General features: G+C 40.0%; 2 protein-coding genes across 3 annotated transcripts in view; one reads left to right on the top strand and one right to left on the bottom strand.

Moving 5' to 3' along the window:
* The window catches only part of blnk (B cell linker), a 25,001-nt gene extending 16,485 nt beyond the window's left edge, over positions 1-8,516 (top strand). For both annotated transcript variants that reach the window (XM_085297555.1, XM_085297556.1), the window contains 14 exons: positions 489-514; positions 611-639; positions 1,212-1,268; positions 1,386-1,413; positions 1,498-1,549; positions 4,042-4,090; positions 4,182-4,209; positions 4,370-4,400; positions 4,815-4,890; positions 4,975-5,003; positions 5,094-5,128; positions 5,209-5,292; positions 5,378-5,533; positions 7,374-8,516. In XM_085297555.1, coding sequence (XP_085153681.1) covers positions 489-514; positions 611-639; positions 1,212-1,268; positions 1,386-1,413; positions 1,498-1,549; positions 4,042-4,090; positions 4,182-4,209; positions 4,370-4,400; positions 4,815-4,890; positions 4,975-5,003; positions 5,094-5,128; positions 5,209-5,292; positions 5,378-5,533; positions 7,374-7,490 — 797 coding nt within the window. In that variant the 3' untranslated portion in view covers positions 7,491-8,516. The remainder of the gene's footprint in view (positions 1-488; positions 515-610; positions 640-1,211; positions 1,269-1,385; positions 1,414-1,497; positions 1,550-4,041; positions 4,091-4,181; positions 4,210-4,369; positions 4,401-4,814; positions 4,891-4,974; positions 5,004-5,093; positions 5,129-5,208; positions 5,293-5,377; positions 5,534-7,373) is intronic.
* On the bottom strand, positions 8,471-14,062 carry znf518a (zinc finger protein 518A). The gene is made up of 3 exons (XM_085297554.1): positions 13,753-14,062; positions 10,736-12,959; positions 8,471-10,601 (listed from the first exon to the last, which is right to left on the bottom strand). Exons 2-3 carry the CDS (start codon positions 12,930-12,932, stop codon positions 9,937-9,939), a joined length of 2,862 nt encoding a protein of 953 aa, XP_085153680.1. The 5' UTR covers positions 12,933-12,959; positions 13,753-14,062; the 3' UTR covers positions 8,471-9,936.

The following is a 14,062-nucleotide window of genomic DNA, read 5'->3' as shown; positions in this document are numbered from 1 at the left end:
TGTAGTTGCTTCAGAGTTGTCCACAATATTGGTTTTAATAAAACCACTCCCCACAAGGGAAAGATGCGATAAGTGTTACAAAGAAAGTGCTGCACAAAAAACCTTGTGAGTAATTTAGTCGATAGCAGATTGCTGCGGTGACCCATAGTTTGCATGTAAGAACTCGGTTTGTCTGCAAATGCGAATGAGCAGCTGAGCAGTGGTAAATGGTAAATTCTTTTTCTGGCTTAAGTGTCACACTTTTCACAGTTTTATTTGGTACCTTCTGTGCAAACTACACGCAACTGCGTCAATCTGCTTTTCCAGCCTAAAGGCAAGAACAAAAAAGAAGCTCTGTCGTGACTCCTGTATTTAACAGGTTATTAGTAAATGCATGCAAATGCAAAGGATAGTTAAAAAGCAGCCGAAGAGGCCGATGTAAACCAGCACCAAAAGGTGGCTTTTTTGGTTCTGCTGCCTGCCTAATTGATGCTGTGGTTATTTTTCAGATTTTTATGAAGTTCCTGACAAAGAGGTAGGACATTTATGTAAAATGTAATTACACATTTTTTACATGAATACTTGAATACTTGAAGCTGAACACTGTTTGCATTTTATGCTACCCTCACAGGACAATTCTCCAGCTCATCCAGGAAGCAGGTTAGTTTAATACTTTCCAGAGTTACATTCATTCATGTAGACAGACGTCCAAATCTGTGGTGGAATGTAACAAAGTAAATTTACTCAAGTACTGTATATAAGTGTAATATTAAGATTCTTAGATAGTAGTTTTTTTATTGCCATATTTTTGTAACACTTTTACTTTTTCAGTACTTTGTTATTGACTTGATATATTGAAGAACATGCATTTAATATTATAACAAGTGGTTAAATGTTAAATCAGTGTTCCTAACCTTGCTACCCTTCAAGCCCCAAAGACATAAAACTGTTTTGCAACTCTAAAAACTAACCAGGCGTATGTATCACTAATGCCTAACTCTTCAAGGAATTGTTTATACTAAATTTAAGTGTATGGCTAATACACTTGTACCTAAATATGATGTTAAATATAGAGCATTAATTCCCCTTTTATTTAATATTGGTACTTTTACTTGAGTAAATTATCTGAACACTCTGTTATAAAGTACTTGTTATAAATAACAAATAAATAACAGTATTTGGAAATTATTTTGACTGCAACTATTAATAATTTCCTTGGATTTTTCTTTTAGATTATGTCCAACCCCAGCAAAACACTCATCATCTTTACCACCAAAACCCAGCCCCAGGTACGACTACCAAGACTCAAATTATGGCATGACCAATACTTTGTCATTACATTCTATTCTAATATTTGACGTATAGTGATGTTTTGGAGATTTCTTTTTCTTCTTGTTGTTTTTTAGAGTGAACATGAGGAAATCTCCCACACATGTAAGTGATTACAAATTTTTAAGGCGCATAAAAGATACTGGACATTAAGAAGGATACCAATGGATTGGTGTTGTTATTATGCAGGTCCAGGAGACAACTGATGGGGATGAATATGAAGTTTGCGATCCAGACGATAGTGAGTATGAAATGAAATAAAAGAACTATTTGTTCAGAAAGGCCAGTAATATGTACTAGTAGTGTTGCTGTGGCAGGGTTCACCTGAAAGACCTTGGAAGTGTTTCACTGCTTATCAAAGTGATGGAGTTTTAGATTAGGTGTTCCCTTTTATGATAAGGTCCCCCACTCTGTATCATTACGAACAAACTGCCTGTATGCACACTGTGTTAGGTATATATAACTTATTGGACAGAGCAACACATTTTGTAGTTTTGCCTCTGTACACCACCGCAATGGATTTTAAACCAAACAACAATTATGTTAAAGTGCAATCAAGGTTTTTTACAAAAAAGATATATTAACTAAGAATTTAAGAATTAGAGCAATTTTTATAAATATTTTTTTCAAACATCCAAAATTGTTTGGAAAAACTCTTTTTATATGCAAGTATTGATTTCAATACTTGGATTAAAATCTTTAATTTAATTTTCCCATTAGGCTAGAAACCACAAACATCACCAAATGCTGTGTTTATTCCTTTAAGATGCTTTGCCACTGTAATTTGTTGCCTATTTGTTCATTTTTTCACTCTGATCTATCTTCAGTAACTTAAATATATGCTTTATTAGGTTGGGATCATGCAACTCACTTGACATTCGAAGAATATACCAAGTTTTTGCCTTGAGAACCTCTTGAGTTGCTTTTGCAGTATGGTCTGGGTGATTATCCATTTGCACTGTGAGGTGTTTTTTAGCATTTGGCTCAATCTGAGAGTATAGCCAGTCCTCTACACATCACAATCATCCTGTTACTTCTATAGTCACATCATCAAAAAACACTAGTGACCCATTTCCACTGGCAGCCATGCATGACCATGCCATAACATTGCCTCCACCAAGTGTGACAAATAATGTGGCATGCTTGGATCCCAGCTGTTTCTCTCCATCTTCATACTTTTCTCTTCTGATCTTTCTTATACGAATTCATCGCAGTTTAATCTGTCCAAATAACTGATTTTAGTGCCATGCAGGCTCTTTTAGATGTTTTCTAGCAAGTATGATCTGGCCTTCTTGCTCTTTAGTATAGCCAAAGGTTAGCACTTTGTTGTAACCCACTGTATTTGCATTAATGAAGGTGTCTCTTGAATTTACAATTTTCCAATGTTACACCGCCTACATAGTGTAAATAATGGGTGCTTCTTAGCTATGGAAATAATTCTGTCAATTTTGACACTTTGGGTGTCATCAGTGGGCTTTCAGGTCTTTGTGACCTTTATGAACAAATTTTTTATTTTAGCATTTTGGCTGCTGCCACGTTGGTTTTTAGGGCCAGAACTTTCCATATACAGGTGGCTTGAGTGCTAAGCTAACACTAGCAAGCTCAGTAGAAAGCTACACCCAAACATGGTACAGTTACAGACGCAAACATACTGATATGATATGTCTGTGAAGGTCATCCAGGTCATCGTAGTCAAAGGAGCTTGCAAAGAAAAGCGTCTGGACTTCTTTAAGTTGCTTGAAGACGTTTCACCTCTCATCCGAGAAGCTTCTTCAGTTCTAAGGTCAAATGGTGGAGAGTCCCAGATATAAACCTAGTGGGAGTTTCCCCCCACAGAGGGACAAAAGGACCCCCTGATGATCCTCTAATTGCCTGAGCCAAGGTGTGAAAACGGGTGTGGGTCACAATCAGCCAGGGTTTCAGGTGAACTCATTGTGAAACCTGGCCCCACCTTATCATGCGAATTCCTGAGGTCAGATGGCCCAGGATGTGAGTGGGCGTTCAGGCGTCTGGGGAGGGATCTCAAAACTGGATTATAGATGGCAGACAGTTGGTGTCGTAAACCACCGCCTCTGTTCAAAGATGGTCGCTCACAGTGGACATAGATGCTTCTTTCACTCCTCTTTCAAACCATCTGTCCTCTCTGTCCAAAATGGGAACCTTGGCATCCTCGAAAGAGTGTCCTTTATCCTTAAGATGCAGATGGACTGCTGAGTCTTGTCCTGTGGAGGTGGCTCTTCTATGTTATGCCATGCGCTTGTGAAGTGGCTGTTTGGTCTCTCCAATGTAGAGGTCTGGGCATTCCTCGCTGCACTGTACAGCATACACCACATTGTTAACATACACCACATTGTTACGCTTTTCTTTGCAAGCTCCTTTGAATACTGATATGATACTAGACTTTCACTCAACAAAGTTGAAGCACAAACCTTTTAAGGAGTACCACTGTAATCCTTACTATCTGTAAGTTAATCCATTGAACTGCTACAAAAGGCATTACACCACAAACAGGATCAAAGGTTGCAGTTCAGGTCATTCGTATTAGTCAAGATCAGGCCAAGTAAAAAGCGTCAGATGCAGTGGTGTAAAGAACGCCACTCTCAAGTGACAAATAACTTTTCTACGATGGAATGACTAATTTATAATTTCAAAAATACTGACATAACTAGCATTTATACTGTATAGGGAACCCAGTAATACACTCATATAACTGCTTTGTATTTGCTCTTCTAGGTCCTGGGAGGAATCGTCCTCCACGTCTACCTAAACCTATACCCAGAGAGTAAGCATCACTTACCCTAACATTATTTCAGTTAACATAAAGCTATGAGCTCAAAGAATAGAATAAGTGATCATTTCATTGTTTTCCACAGGAGGTCACCAAAACCACCTCTAGGACCGGTAGGAATTTAATTTAAATGAAAGCAATGCAAACAATGTTAGAATATTATAATTATCTGATTAAATGTCTAGTTTTTCATATAATACACTCATCCCTGTCAACATTACACACTTTCACTGATGACGGTGAAAGAAATACTAAATATGACTTTCATTCCAGAGGCCAGATTTAAAAGCAAAGGACTGTGAAAGTAAGTATTTTAATTAACTCCCATTATTAGCCACACCTGACTGAGCCTTTAATAAACACTGGACAATCAGCCAATTAGTGCAATCTACTTCCATAATTGTGTGCACAGCTTTAGCACACATCTCATTTCCTCTGTGGTTTCCACTTGCTTTCCCATTATCACTTAATTGCAGAAGCACACGAGCAGTACAGACAGTGCATAAGAATGACAGACGAGTTGGACTGTAGTAGATTTTACCGTCATTTACAGATTTTTCACATTAAATCTATTCCAGTTATAAGGACTTAAATATACAGACTGAAAATGCTTTGTTGACAAATTTTACAAACTGCTGATTACTGAAAAATTATCTTTATTTTCTACTTATACCTAAACAGTAAGCAGACTAATTTCAGCATGTCTGTATTTTTCAAGGCAAAACACTGCCTTTGGCTCATAATGAACAGAAGACTCCTCCAAAAGCCTTTACACTGGACTTTCAGCGACCAAAGTAAGTGGTAAAAAATGTCTTTAAGCACAGCTTTGTACTGTGCACTCACTGACGTCTGCTCTGTTTGTGGACTCTGTCTTGCAGAATTCCTATTCCACAGTTTACCTCCCCAAGTAAGTGTGGGCCCCCCTTGTGTCTAACATCCACGTACACGGGAATTTTGCACTTCAATGTAAAATGACATAAATTCTTTATTTTCGCAGAGCCTCATGAAAATGACACAGGAGATCAAGATAAGGTGTGCTCTTAAAACAGTAGACTGCAAAGATGTTTTTCATAATATATTTGTAACCCTCATTTCCCTTCACTTTATTTCAGGATGCAGACATCTATAGGAAACCCTGGTATGCCAGTGGGTGCGACCGAAAAACTGCTGACGATGCCTTGTTTCGCTTGAATAAAGTGAGAATCTTCTTGGTGAGAAGAGAGAGCTGCTGAGCCGTCATTTTTGTAATCTGGGTTTGACTCTGAGCTTTTTCTGTTTCAGGACGGAGCATTTATGGTGAGAAAGAGCTCTGGTCATGACGCACAGCAGCCGTATACGTTAGTGGTGTTTTACAATGGCAGAGTGTACAACATCCCAATCCGCTATATACCAAGCACTCAGCAGTATGCTCTGGGAAGAGAGAAGAAAGGGGAAGAGGTAAATATACGTCTTTGATAGGTCTGTTCAGTTTAAGTGTATCTGTACTTTAGTAAGAGCCCTTTTATGCCTGTCTAGGCTGCTGTTTGTCAGAATTGTGACACTAACAGTGCCCAACACTTTACAGGTAACACATTAGTGTGGCAAATACCACAAAACTTACTATTTACTGCACTATTTGGTACAATAAATAACAACAGATATACTTTATGCTTCATTTAACCCACATTTAAGAAATTCTAAATAGGATGAGGATAGTAAGCATGCACAATAGTAGTAGCGTAAATGCTAAAGAAACGTGGCTATAGCTGGGAATTCGGTTAGAATTCATTTTGTTATTTAAACGTCTACTTTTCAAAATGTTTGGAAATTTTCTGCTTACTTACAGCGTTTACGGTAAATGGACAGATTTTTTATATAGTGTTTTTCTACACTACCTAAACACCTTATACAACTTGCCTCATTCACACAAGCATATTTTTCTGTGCGTTTTCCTACGTAAGTGTTTTTTATCTAATGTTCACACACATTTATGCTCTGATGGATGCATCGAGAGCAACTTGGGTTTGTGTCTTACCCAAAGATATCATTTTCCCAAGCAAATGATCTGCCTAGCTGATTTGGCACAGGTTCTGTGCTGGCTGTCCTACCTGATGATGAAACCCTACCCTTTCATCTGGGCTTAGGACCAGCACCAGAGGTGTATTGGGTTGTGAGTCCTCGTGGGCTCTTGCGTGTCAGGCAAAAGCTAGGGGAAATTATTCCTTTTTCAAGCTACATAAACCAAAAAGATTTTCCAATTTAATCAGTAGTGTTATGAATTAGAAAGGTACCCTGCTTTATTAATAATTATTAGACTCATATTAAAGAAACAACAACACTATGACTGTCTTCTTAAAAAACGAATCACCTTTTTTGCAAATTTCCCTTTTGAATAAACTTCCTAAATGAAAGGTCCCATATTAAAGCCTTTTTTAACAAGTTCATTTAACTCACCTGGCCCCAGGGCCTACAAACTGTAGACATTATTATTATTATTATTAAAACGCTTTCTACCTGTCAGCTTGTTTTTTCACCTAAAGGGTCATCCAGTGATTCGTGAAGTTGGCCGCTGTGGTTAGATAGTAGATAGTAGTATTTACCAATCAGATTGTTGGTAGGTTAATCCGCAGTCCATTAGTCAAAGCATCAGGTTTGTGTGTGAATGTTAGAAAAAGGTTCTTAGACATAGATAAGAGCTGTATGAATGTGTGTGACTGAGTGAATTACACTTGTAGAAAGTGTTTTGATTGCTTAAATTGAGTAGAAAGGCAACACATAAGTACCAGTCCATTTACCCTTACCATTAATTTATAGTGCCACAAGTCTGTGGCCAAAAAAGAGCAATGATATGAGAGTCTTATGAAAATTCCGAAATCCTGCTCATCATGAGATCTGGCCAGCATGAGATTTAAAAAAAAAACTCCTGCAAACCTCAAGAACCTTTTACTTCCACTTGATCAATGGAATCGATTCCATTAAATGTAGCATTTCACATTATACTTACGTAACAAAACTACATGAAAAACTTGCATATAATTAAATTACTTTAAGTCAGCATTTTGGGAATAGATATATTTTTGTCTTTAGGCAGCATCGTTGTAAAATGTGCCATATTCAAATACGTTTTCAAAAATGGCATCAACATGCACGCATAAAGACAAGGCCATGTCCTAACACAGAGACCTACACAGTGGTGGACAGGGTTAAAATGATCTCAAGCCTCATCCTAATGCTGTAAACATTTTCCTTTAGTCTAACAGAATATTCTCCTTTGTGGGGTTTTTTTTTCTCATTGCAGCACTTCAGCAGCATCTCTAAGATCATTGAGAACCACCAGAGAAACCCCCTGGTGCTGATTGACAGTCAGAGCAATGCCAAAGAAGCCACCAAGTTATGCTACCCAGTGAAGCCCTAGGCGACCCTCGGTGACTCCAAACAGCAGAGTGATTGGTGCCGAGCGACTCGGTCCACTGTGTTTGCTGACTTTACAGAGGTCACTGGGGGCTGTTGCTCTGTCACTTAAAAAGGCAGGTTTGAAACACACCCGAGTGCAGAGCTTGATTGTTTCAAAACAAGCACAGGAGTCACCCAGTGCGGGCGTGCATGAGAACCTCACCAACACGGAAGCTTCCATCGTGTTATGTTAAAGATTATTTAGATTGACACCCTGGCGAGTGATGTGACATCACAGTGTTACACTGATAATGAATCGTCTTTCCCCAATTTTCTGAGAACTTATCTTGACAGAATTCCTACTTGTGATAATTCTTTTTTTCCTTTTGACCTAATGCAGCATCAAGTGGTCTGACACTATATGATATATGATTTTATGTATGCATTTCTGCCAAACTGACTAAGAACTGTGTGTGAAAAGCAATCCTTTTTCTACTGTCCACAATGACACCTTGAACTGTAAATCTACAATTATAACTTGCCGAATTGGCATAAATAATGTACACAGAATACTAGAATGTGTCTAGAGCTGGACTTTGAGCTCTACAGGGGACACCAACCAGGTTCAGAATAAACCGCAGGAGCACGCAATGGGATTTCAATAAGCGTGTGAGCCAGACAACACAAATTCAAACCCATCCCAACCCTTAATCTGTGGTTAGGATGTTGTGCAGGAGCAGCAGCCCCATTATCTTTTTCCCCTTCTTCAATGGTGGAAGGACTGCACACTGGACCTGCCTGCACTGCTGGCCATGCAGAGCTGAAGTAGCACAGACACAGAGAACTTTTAAACTCATGTTTTATTCACTTTTTTTTTAATGCTCAGTTGGTAAACAGTGTTTTAAAATGAATCAAGGAATGAGACAGCTTTGCTGTGAGCAGAAAGAAGCAGGAAGCAGTAGGTTTATGATAGCAATACTTCAAGGAGCAATTTCTACAAGGTTGTATATTTGGTTTTAATAAAAAAAAACTTTTCTTGTCTCATATATTCAGTCACAACAAAATGCCACCAGGAACTTACAAAGTCTTCCATTTATTCTCTCTTCAACATGTAATGCTATCACACTCGTGTACATTTGTTGCATAAAAATAATTCCTAGGCACTTTGTGAAAAATTCTCAGGTTATATAATATTTTGTACCTCTAGCAGAACTATGTACAATTATAAATCTCAGAAGCTAAACTGAAAAAGAATTATTCACACTTATGAAACGGAGATTCATGCACAATTTATATACATACATCCATTCAATAGTCAGACACAAACAAACACAAGACAGCAGGCACACGTTTCTCTCTTTCTCTCTGTGAATACTGAGGGATCACGGCTGCACGAGGAAATGTCGAGCCACAGTAGGACACCGGTTGAGATTGTCATAGGCTTCGGCCTGATAAGGTGAGGTAACGGGAAATGTATATCCTGCTTTCATAGTGCAATCAAAGGATAAGATTATCATCATTTCAAGTCAAACAGAGGAAATGCACAGAGGACCAAAAAAAATTTAATTAAATAAAAATCATGATCAGATCATCGAGGCCTATTTAAGTTCAAAAATCTAGGTTTGATTTTTTTTTTTAAGAACTCAATTTGTCACTGAACATGACAACACAGGTATGTTTTGAAAGTAGTCCTCAGTGTATTAGCTCCCACTGCATGAACAAATGCATCAAAATATTCTCTTGCAGTTAATACTATATTGGAACATAATTTGGAGTTTACACAAAAGGGGAAAAAAAAAAAGCAAATACACTTATTTTGCTAATGGCCTGGGGAGGAAACGCATATAGGAAGCACATAAAGGCTAAACCGAAGTATCATAAATAAATGTTTCATAAAACAGCTTATTGGGGTTTTGGTTTTTTTGTTTTAAACACACAGTTTTGGTTTATCTGAGTAACTTGTGGGTCCCTGTGACCCATTCCAAAAAACATAAATATTACAGCTACCACACTGTATAGCCTACCCGTACATAAACTGATCCGTAAAACAGATGGTATGGCAAATATACATATTACAGTGTTCTATAAAGATTTCATACAACAGTGTACTTATGTCACCTTAAATAAAGCTATTGCGTAGACAATAAGACAAACAAAGAACAAAATTATCAACGCCACTTCCTTGTGGCTTTACAAATAATCACTCATCTCCAAAAAGAGGTGCATCAAGCTACTCAGACTGGGAGAGACAATAGGTAAAAATACCCTGAGAATGTGAACCCTCCAGGAAGCATGACTTGATTCTTATCAAAGAAAAGAAGAAGAAAAAAAACAACAACAACCTTTTAAACGTAAAAATAAAAATGGTTTCCATTATTGCGTTCTCTTATTGCAAATTCACCTTTTTCCAGACTATTTTAAGTTTGCTTTGGGTTGTTTTGTTTTTTTAAATCCAGTGTGTGCGACATTTAAGAGTTTTCGCAGTTTGGCCTATTCCACTCCATCAGGTGCCGCTGCCGGTGGGCCAGCCACATTTCCTGACTGGTGAAGACCCTGCCACAAAACCAGCAGCGAAACTTCGTCACGACGTCTCTGCTGGGAGACATCACGCCCACCATTTCGTACTTTTTCCTGCTCAACCTGCGAAGTTTGAACTTCAAAGAGAACCTTTCCTGCACTGAGTTTTTACCGCTCCATGCGGCTTCCGTTAGGTCGTCTGCCGCAGGGAGCTCGCTGCTCAAAGCCGAGAGCACGTTCAGAGTCCTGCGTGACAGTATGACCTTCTGCACATCTCCTCTGTACCTGTTCACAACCTCCATGATCCTGGCCACCTCAGGAATGTCAGCATCGGGATGATTTAGCACTACAACAGGCTGGTCTCCTGTTGGACGCTTTACCAGCTGAGAGGGATTTAAGGCTACCAACTTCAAGGTCCTCTCCAGATCTTTTGGGACGGGCTGCCACCAACAGCCAGGGGCTGATGAGGGCTCTTCTTGGATGGCTTTACCAGCAGGTGAATGGTTTTTGTTGAGGATGTTTGTGAAGGAGTCTACAGGTACTTCTCCAAATTTCACCCCTTCAATGCTCCGATCACTCAGCTTTGCAGATGGGCCACAGCAGGAACCCATCTTATCTGCAAAATAAAAAGTAAAAAACACTCAGCATATTTAAAATTACAACTCAAAGTTCAAATATTGGGAATAAAATGCCGTTGGAAATTAAATCTTCAGACATTTTATGTAGAGAAAGTAGAAATTCTAATTTTACCTCGTGTTGGAAGAGCCGGTTGGGAAATAGAGGAAGACTGGGCGCTGGTTTGAGGAGTCACTCCATCAGCAGCAGAACTCATCTCATCATTCGACTCAGGGTAGCGACTGCCATTCTGCGATGGCTCAAGCCCTACATTCTCAAGGCTTGCTTCAGTCACTGACCCAGCCTTTGGATTTGTTGGACTCATCCAAAGGGCTGAAATGCTCTTGTCAACTTCCATGAAGTTCAGCAACTTCTCTGCATCGCCCTCCAGTTCTTGATGTGCCGGAATCAAACCTTCACGTAGATCTGGCGTGTTTGCAGTCATATTTCTAGAACTTGTTGGTTTTGCAGTGCATCCTGGAGTGAAGTCCTCTTTTGGCTTTGATTGCTGAATTGAGCTAATGGCTTCAAATTGGTCATAGAGTTCAGTCTCTGAACCTTTGGTCCATTTCTTCTGGTGTACTTCTAATGGGCACACGGTTTGGACAATCTGTACAGTCTCCTCCATTGCCGTATGAGGATATTGCAGTCCATGCTGGCCACTGCCCTCTGATGGAGACAAAGAAGTTTGTGACACCCACTGCTTGTCCTTCACAGGATTTTTTTTCAATACTATCTTTAAGGACAGCTCTGGTGACCTTTTATTTGCTTTTTTAAACCTGGTCTTCCTTTTACGCCGTCGACATTTCCTCTTGTTTTTTGGCATGACTTTATATTTGGGCATTTGCTCCTCAGCCTCCTTTGTCAACTTCAGATCACTGGAAACATGATTGCCATCACCATAAACAGGCCCCTCCAGCTTTTTAATATGCTCTTCAGTTTCCTGAACAATCTTTAGTTCCTGATTCTCTCGGTTTTCCTGGATGCGAGTGCACTCCGTTGGCTCAGTGTGGGCTGATGCCGGGACATCATTATGTAGTTTATTTTCAGCATGCAGACACGGAGCACACTCGTTCAAAGTCGAGTGACATCCATTTTGGTTGACCACGCACTGAGCATCGCCAGCAGCACTTTCAGCTTCCTTATCTGATGATGCCACCGTTTTCAACCTTTTGCCGTAAGCAGCACCGTTCTGAGCTACAGTTATCTTGTTCTTCAGCGTCAGAACAGTAAGATCTGATGACACGATGCTGTTCTCCTGCATGGGGAGAAGATTTATATCTTGCGGGATGTTTGACAGAACAGTTTTCAGGGCCTTGGTCCATTTCTGGTCACCGGTTTCTCCTGCAACAGATTTCATCAGAAACTTTTGAGTCTCCTCTAGTGTCGTTTGTGGATCTGACAGATGGCAGTATTTATCCAAGAATTCTTTCCCGGGCAGAGAAAGGCAGTCCGGCGTCAGCCAGCGCATTTCCCTAACTGCACTTCTTGTTCTGGGCTTCACATTGGGGATTGTATCATTTGGTTGTATTGCTAGAGAATGAACCGCCTTCCTTTTTTTCTTCTGGTTGCCATTCTGGCACATATGGGCAGTCTTAATGTGCTTAGTTATCAACCATTTCTGAGATGCCTCAAAGCCACAGAGATGACAGTGTAACCTTTGAGTAGTTGATAGCTGATTCACGTCCTTTGTTTGCACCAACAGATCATCGGCTCCTTCCAGGTCCAAATTATGTATGTACACATGCTCTAAAAATACTCTAACATCACCTGTGGAGAATTTCTGGCACATTTCACATGAGTATTTGCCGTTTGGGCAGTGATACGCAGTCAGGTGAGCACTGAATTCAGGCCATGTGCGTCTAATGTCATCATTGCATATGCTGCAGCTAGAAAAAGTGTCTTTGTGGCTTAATAGGTGGACCTGAAGATAGGAGAACTTGTCTGTGCTAAAACTACATACATGACAGGAAAAAAATGGGGCAATCCCTCTGTGTTTTTCCTCAAAGTGTCTCATTAAGTCTTTGGGAACATATTCCAAATTGTCACTGCACTGAGAGCAGGTGAACCGGAGCGCATTCCCATGGTTATTTGTCCCGCACTGGCTTTGCGGCACTTCCTGCGAGGGCTTCTTTGATGAAGGCCGCACTGTGCTCTGCTCCCACTCCTCTGATATCTTTTTTGGTCCACGCTTATCTTCATTTTGCATAGCTAGGGGCTGAACGGCATTCTTCCTGAGGTGGAGCTGTTTGTGGCGGTCTCTGTTCTTATTGTTGGTACGCTGTTTATTATCTCCTGCAGATGTAGCTGTGCAGATACCCACCGAATCCATGGTTTTATTTTGTTTTTTTCCAGATTTCTGAAAGTGCAGAAAAACACAAGCAATTTGGTCATACTGTACTTTATTCTCTGTGCTTCATCATTTTACAGCTGCTGCATTCACTGTCCTGCTCTGCATCCTAATTTAATACAAGTCCACCTGTTGCTGGCCATGGTTCAAACTGTGTCTACCTGGATGTAAAATTACACATATGGTACAATAATAATAAACTATTTGCGACTACCAGGTGCAGGAAACCCACCTGCTCCATTTATGAACTTTCATGCGCTGCATAAACCCAGCATATATGTGCTATGCTAAGCGATGCAGCTAAAAACATCCCTCTCGACTCAAAAAATTAAATAAATGACGCACATAAACAAGAATAGACTGAGCTAGCACTTTTTAGCAGATTAAACAGAGGGGTGCTGCGCGGCCATTGTGCAGTTTGACTTGACCACAACAAAGTGACAAGACTCGCTTTGTAGAGAGACAACGACCGCCTCGGGAATAAAGTTAGACAAAACCGTAGCACCCGAGTCTCTCCACTATCGCACAAACAGGAGTGTTTTTAATTTGGTGACCAAGCTAACTGTTAAAACTGAGGCGGCGTTTAACTGATTTGAATTAACGTGACGCAGAAGAGCTTACAAAGACGGAATAACTTGAGGGATACAAAGCGTGCCAACAAAGTTACACCGCATCCGTTTATTCATCTCGCGTCGACTTTTTACTGCACAAAGACCCGAGCGGTTAAATAAATCATTAATAAAGCCGTAGCTGTTTAACTAGTAGTCTCTGAATTTTTTTTCTTTTTTTTTCTTTTTTTTACCTTTTCTTTTGTGGAGAGCTTGACAGCTCAGCGAGTGGCAGCCATGATGGTTTTTCATCCGGGGATTACAGCCTCTGAGCTGCTTTTAGCCTTTAGCCGGGTGCCTCCGTCCTGTCCCGGGCCTACAGCTAAGCACAGACGCCGAGCTGATTTAATGGGGAAAACAGCTCTCAGTGTGCCCACGTAGCGTAGTTTAAAAAAAAAAAAAACTTCTGCTAGCAGAAGACTAGAAAACCGAAAATAGTGGAAATATAACAAGGCGTACATGAAAACACGTATTTTCCAAAATTGTTTGCAAAATAATAATAAC

This window comes from Mchenga conophoros, linkage group LG13, assembly GCF_057382185.1.
Source record: "Mchenga conophoros isolate Kocher_MC1m ecotype Shallow Benthic linkage group LG13, M_conophoros_male_GT1.1, whole genome shotgun sequence".
Lineage (NCBI taxonomy): Eukaryota > Metazoa > Chordata > Actinopteri > Cichliformes > Cichlidae > Mchenga > Mchenga conophoros.
Note: the sequence above shows the minus strand (reverse complement) of the source record. Positions and strands in the feature narration are given on the sequence as shown.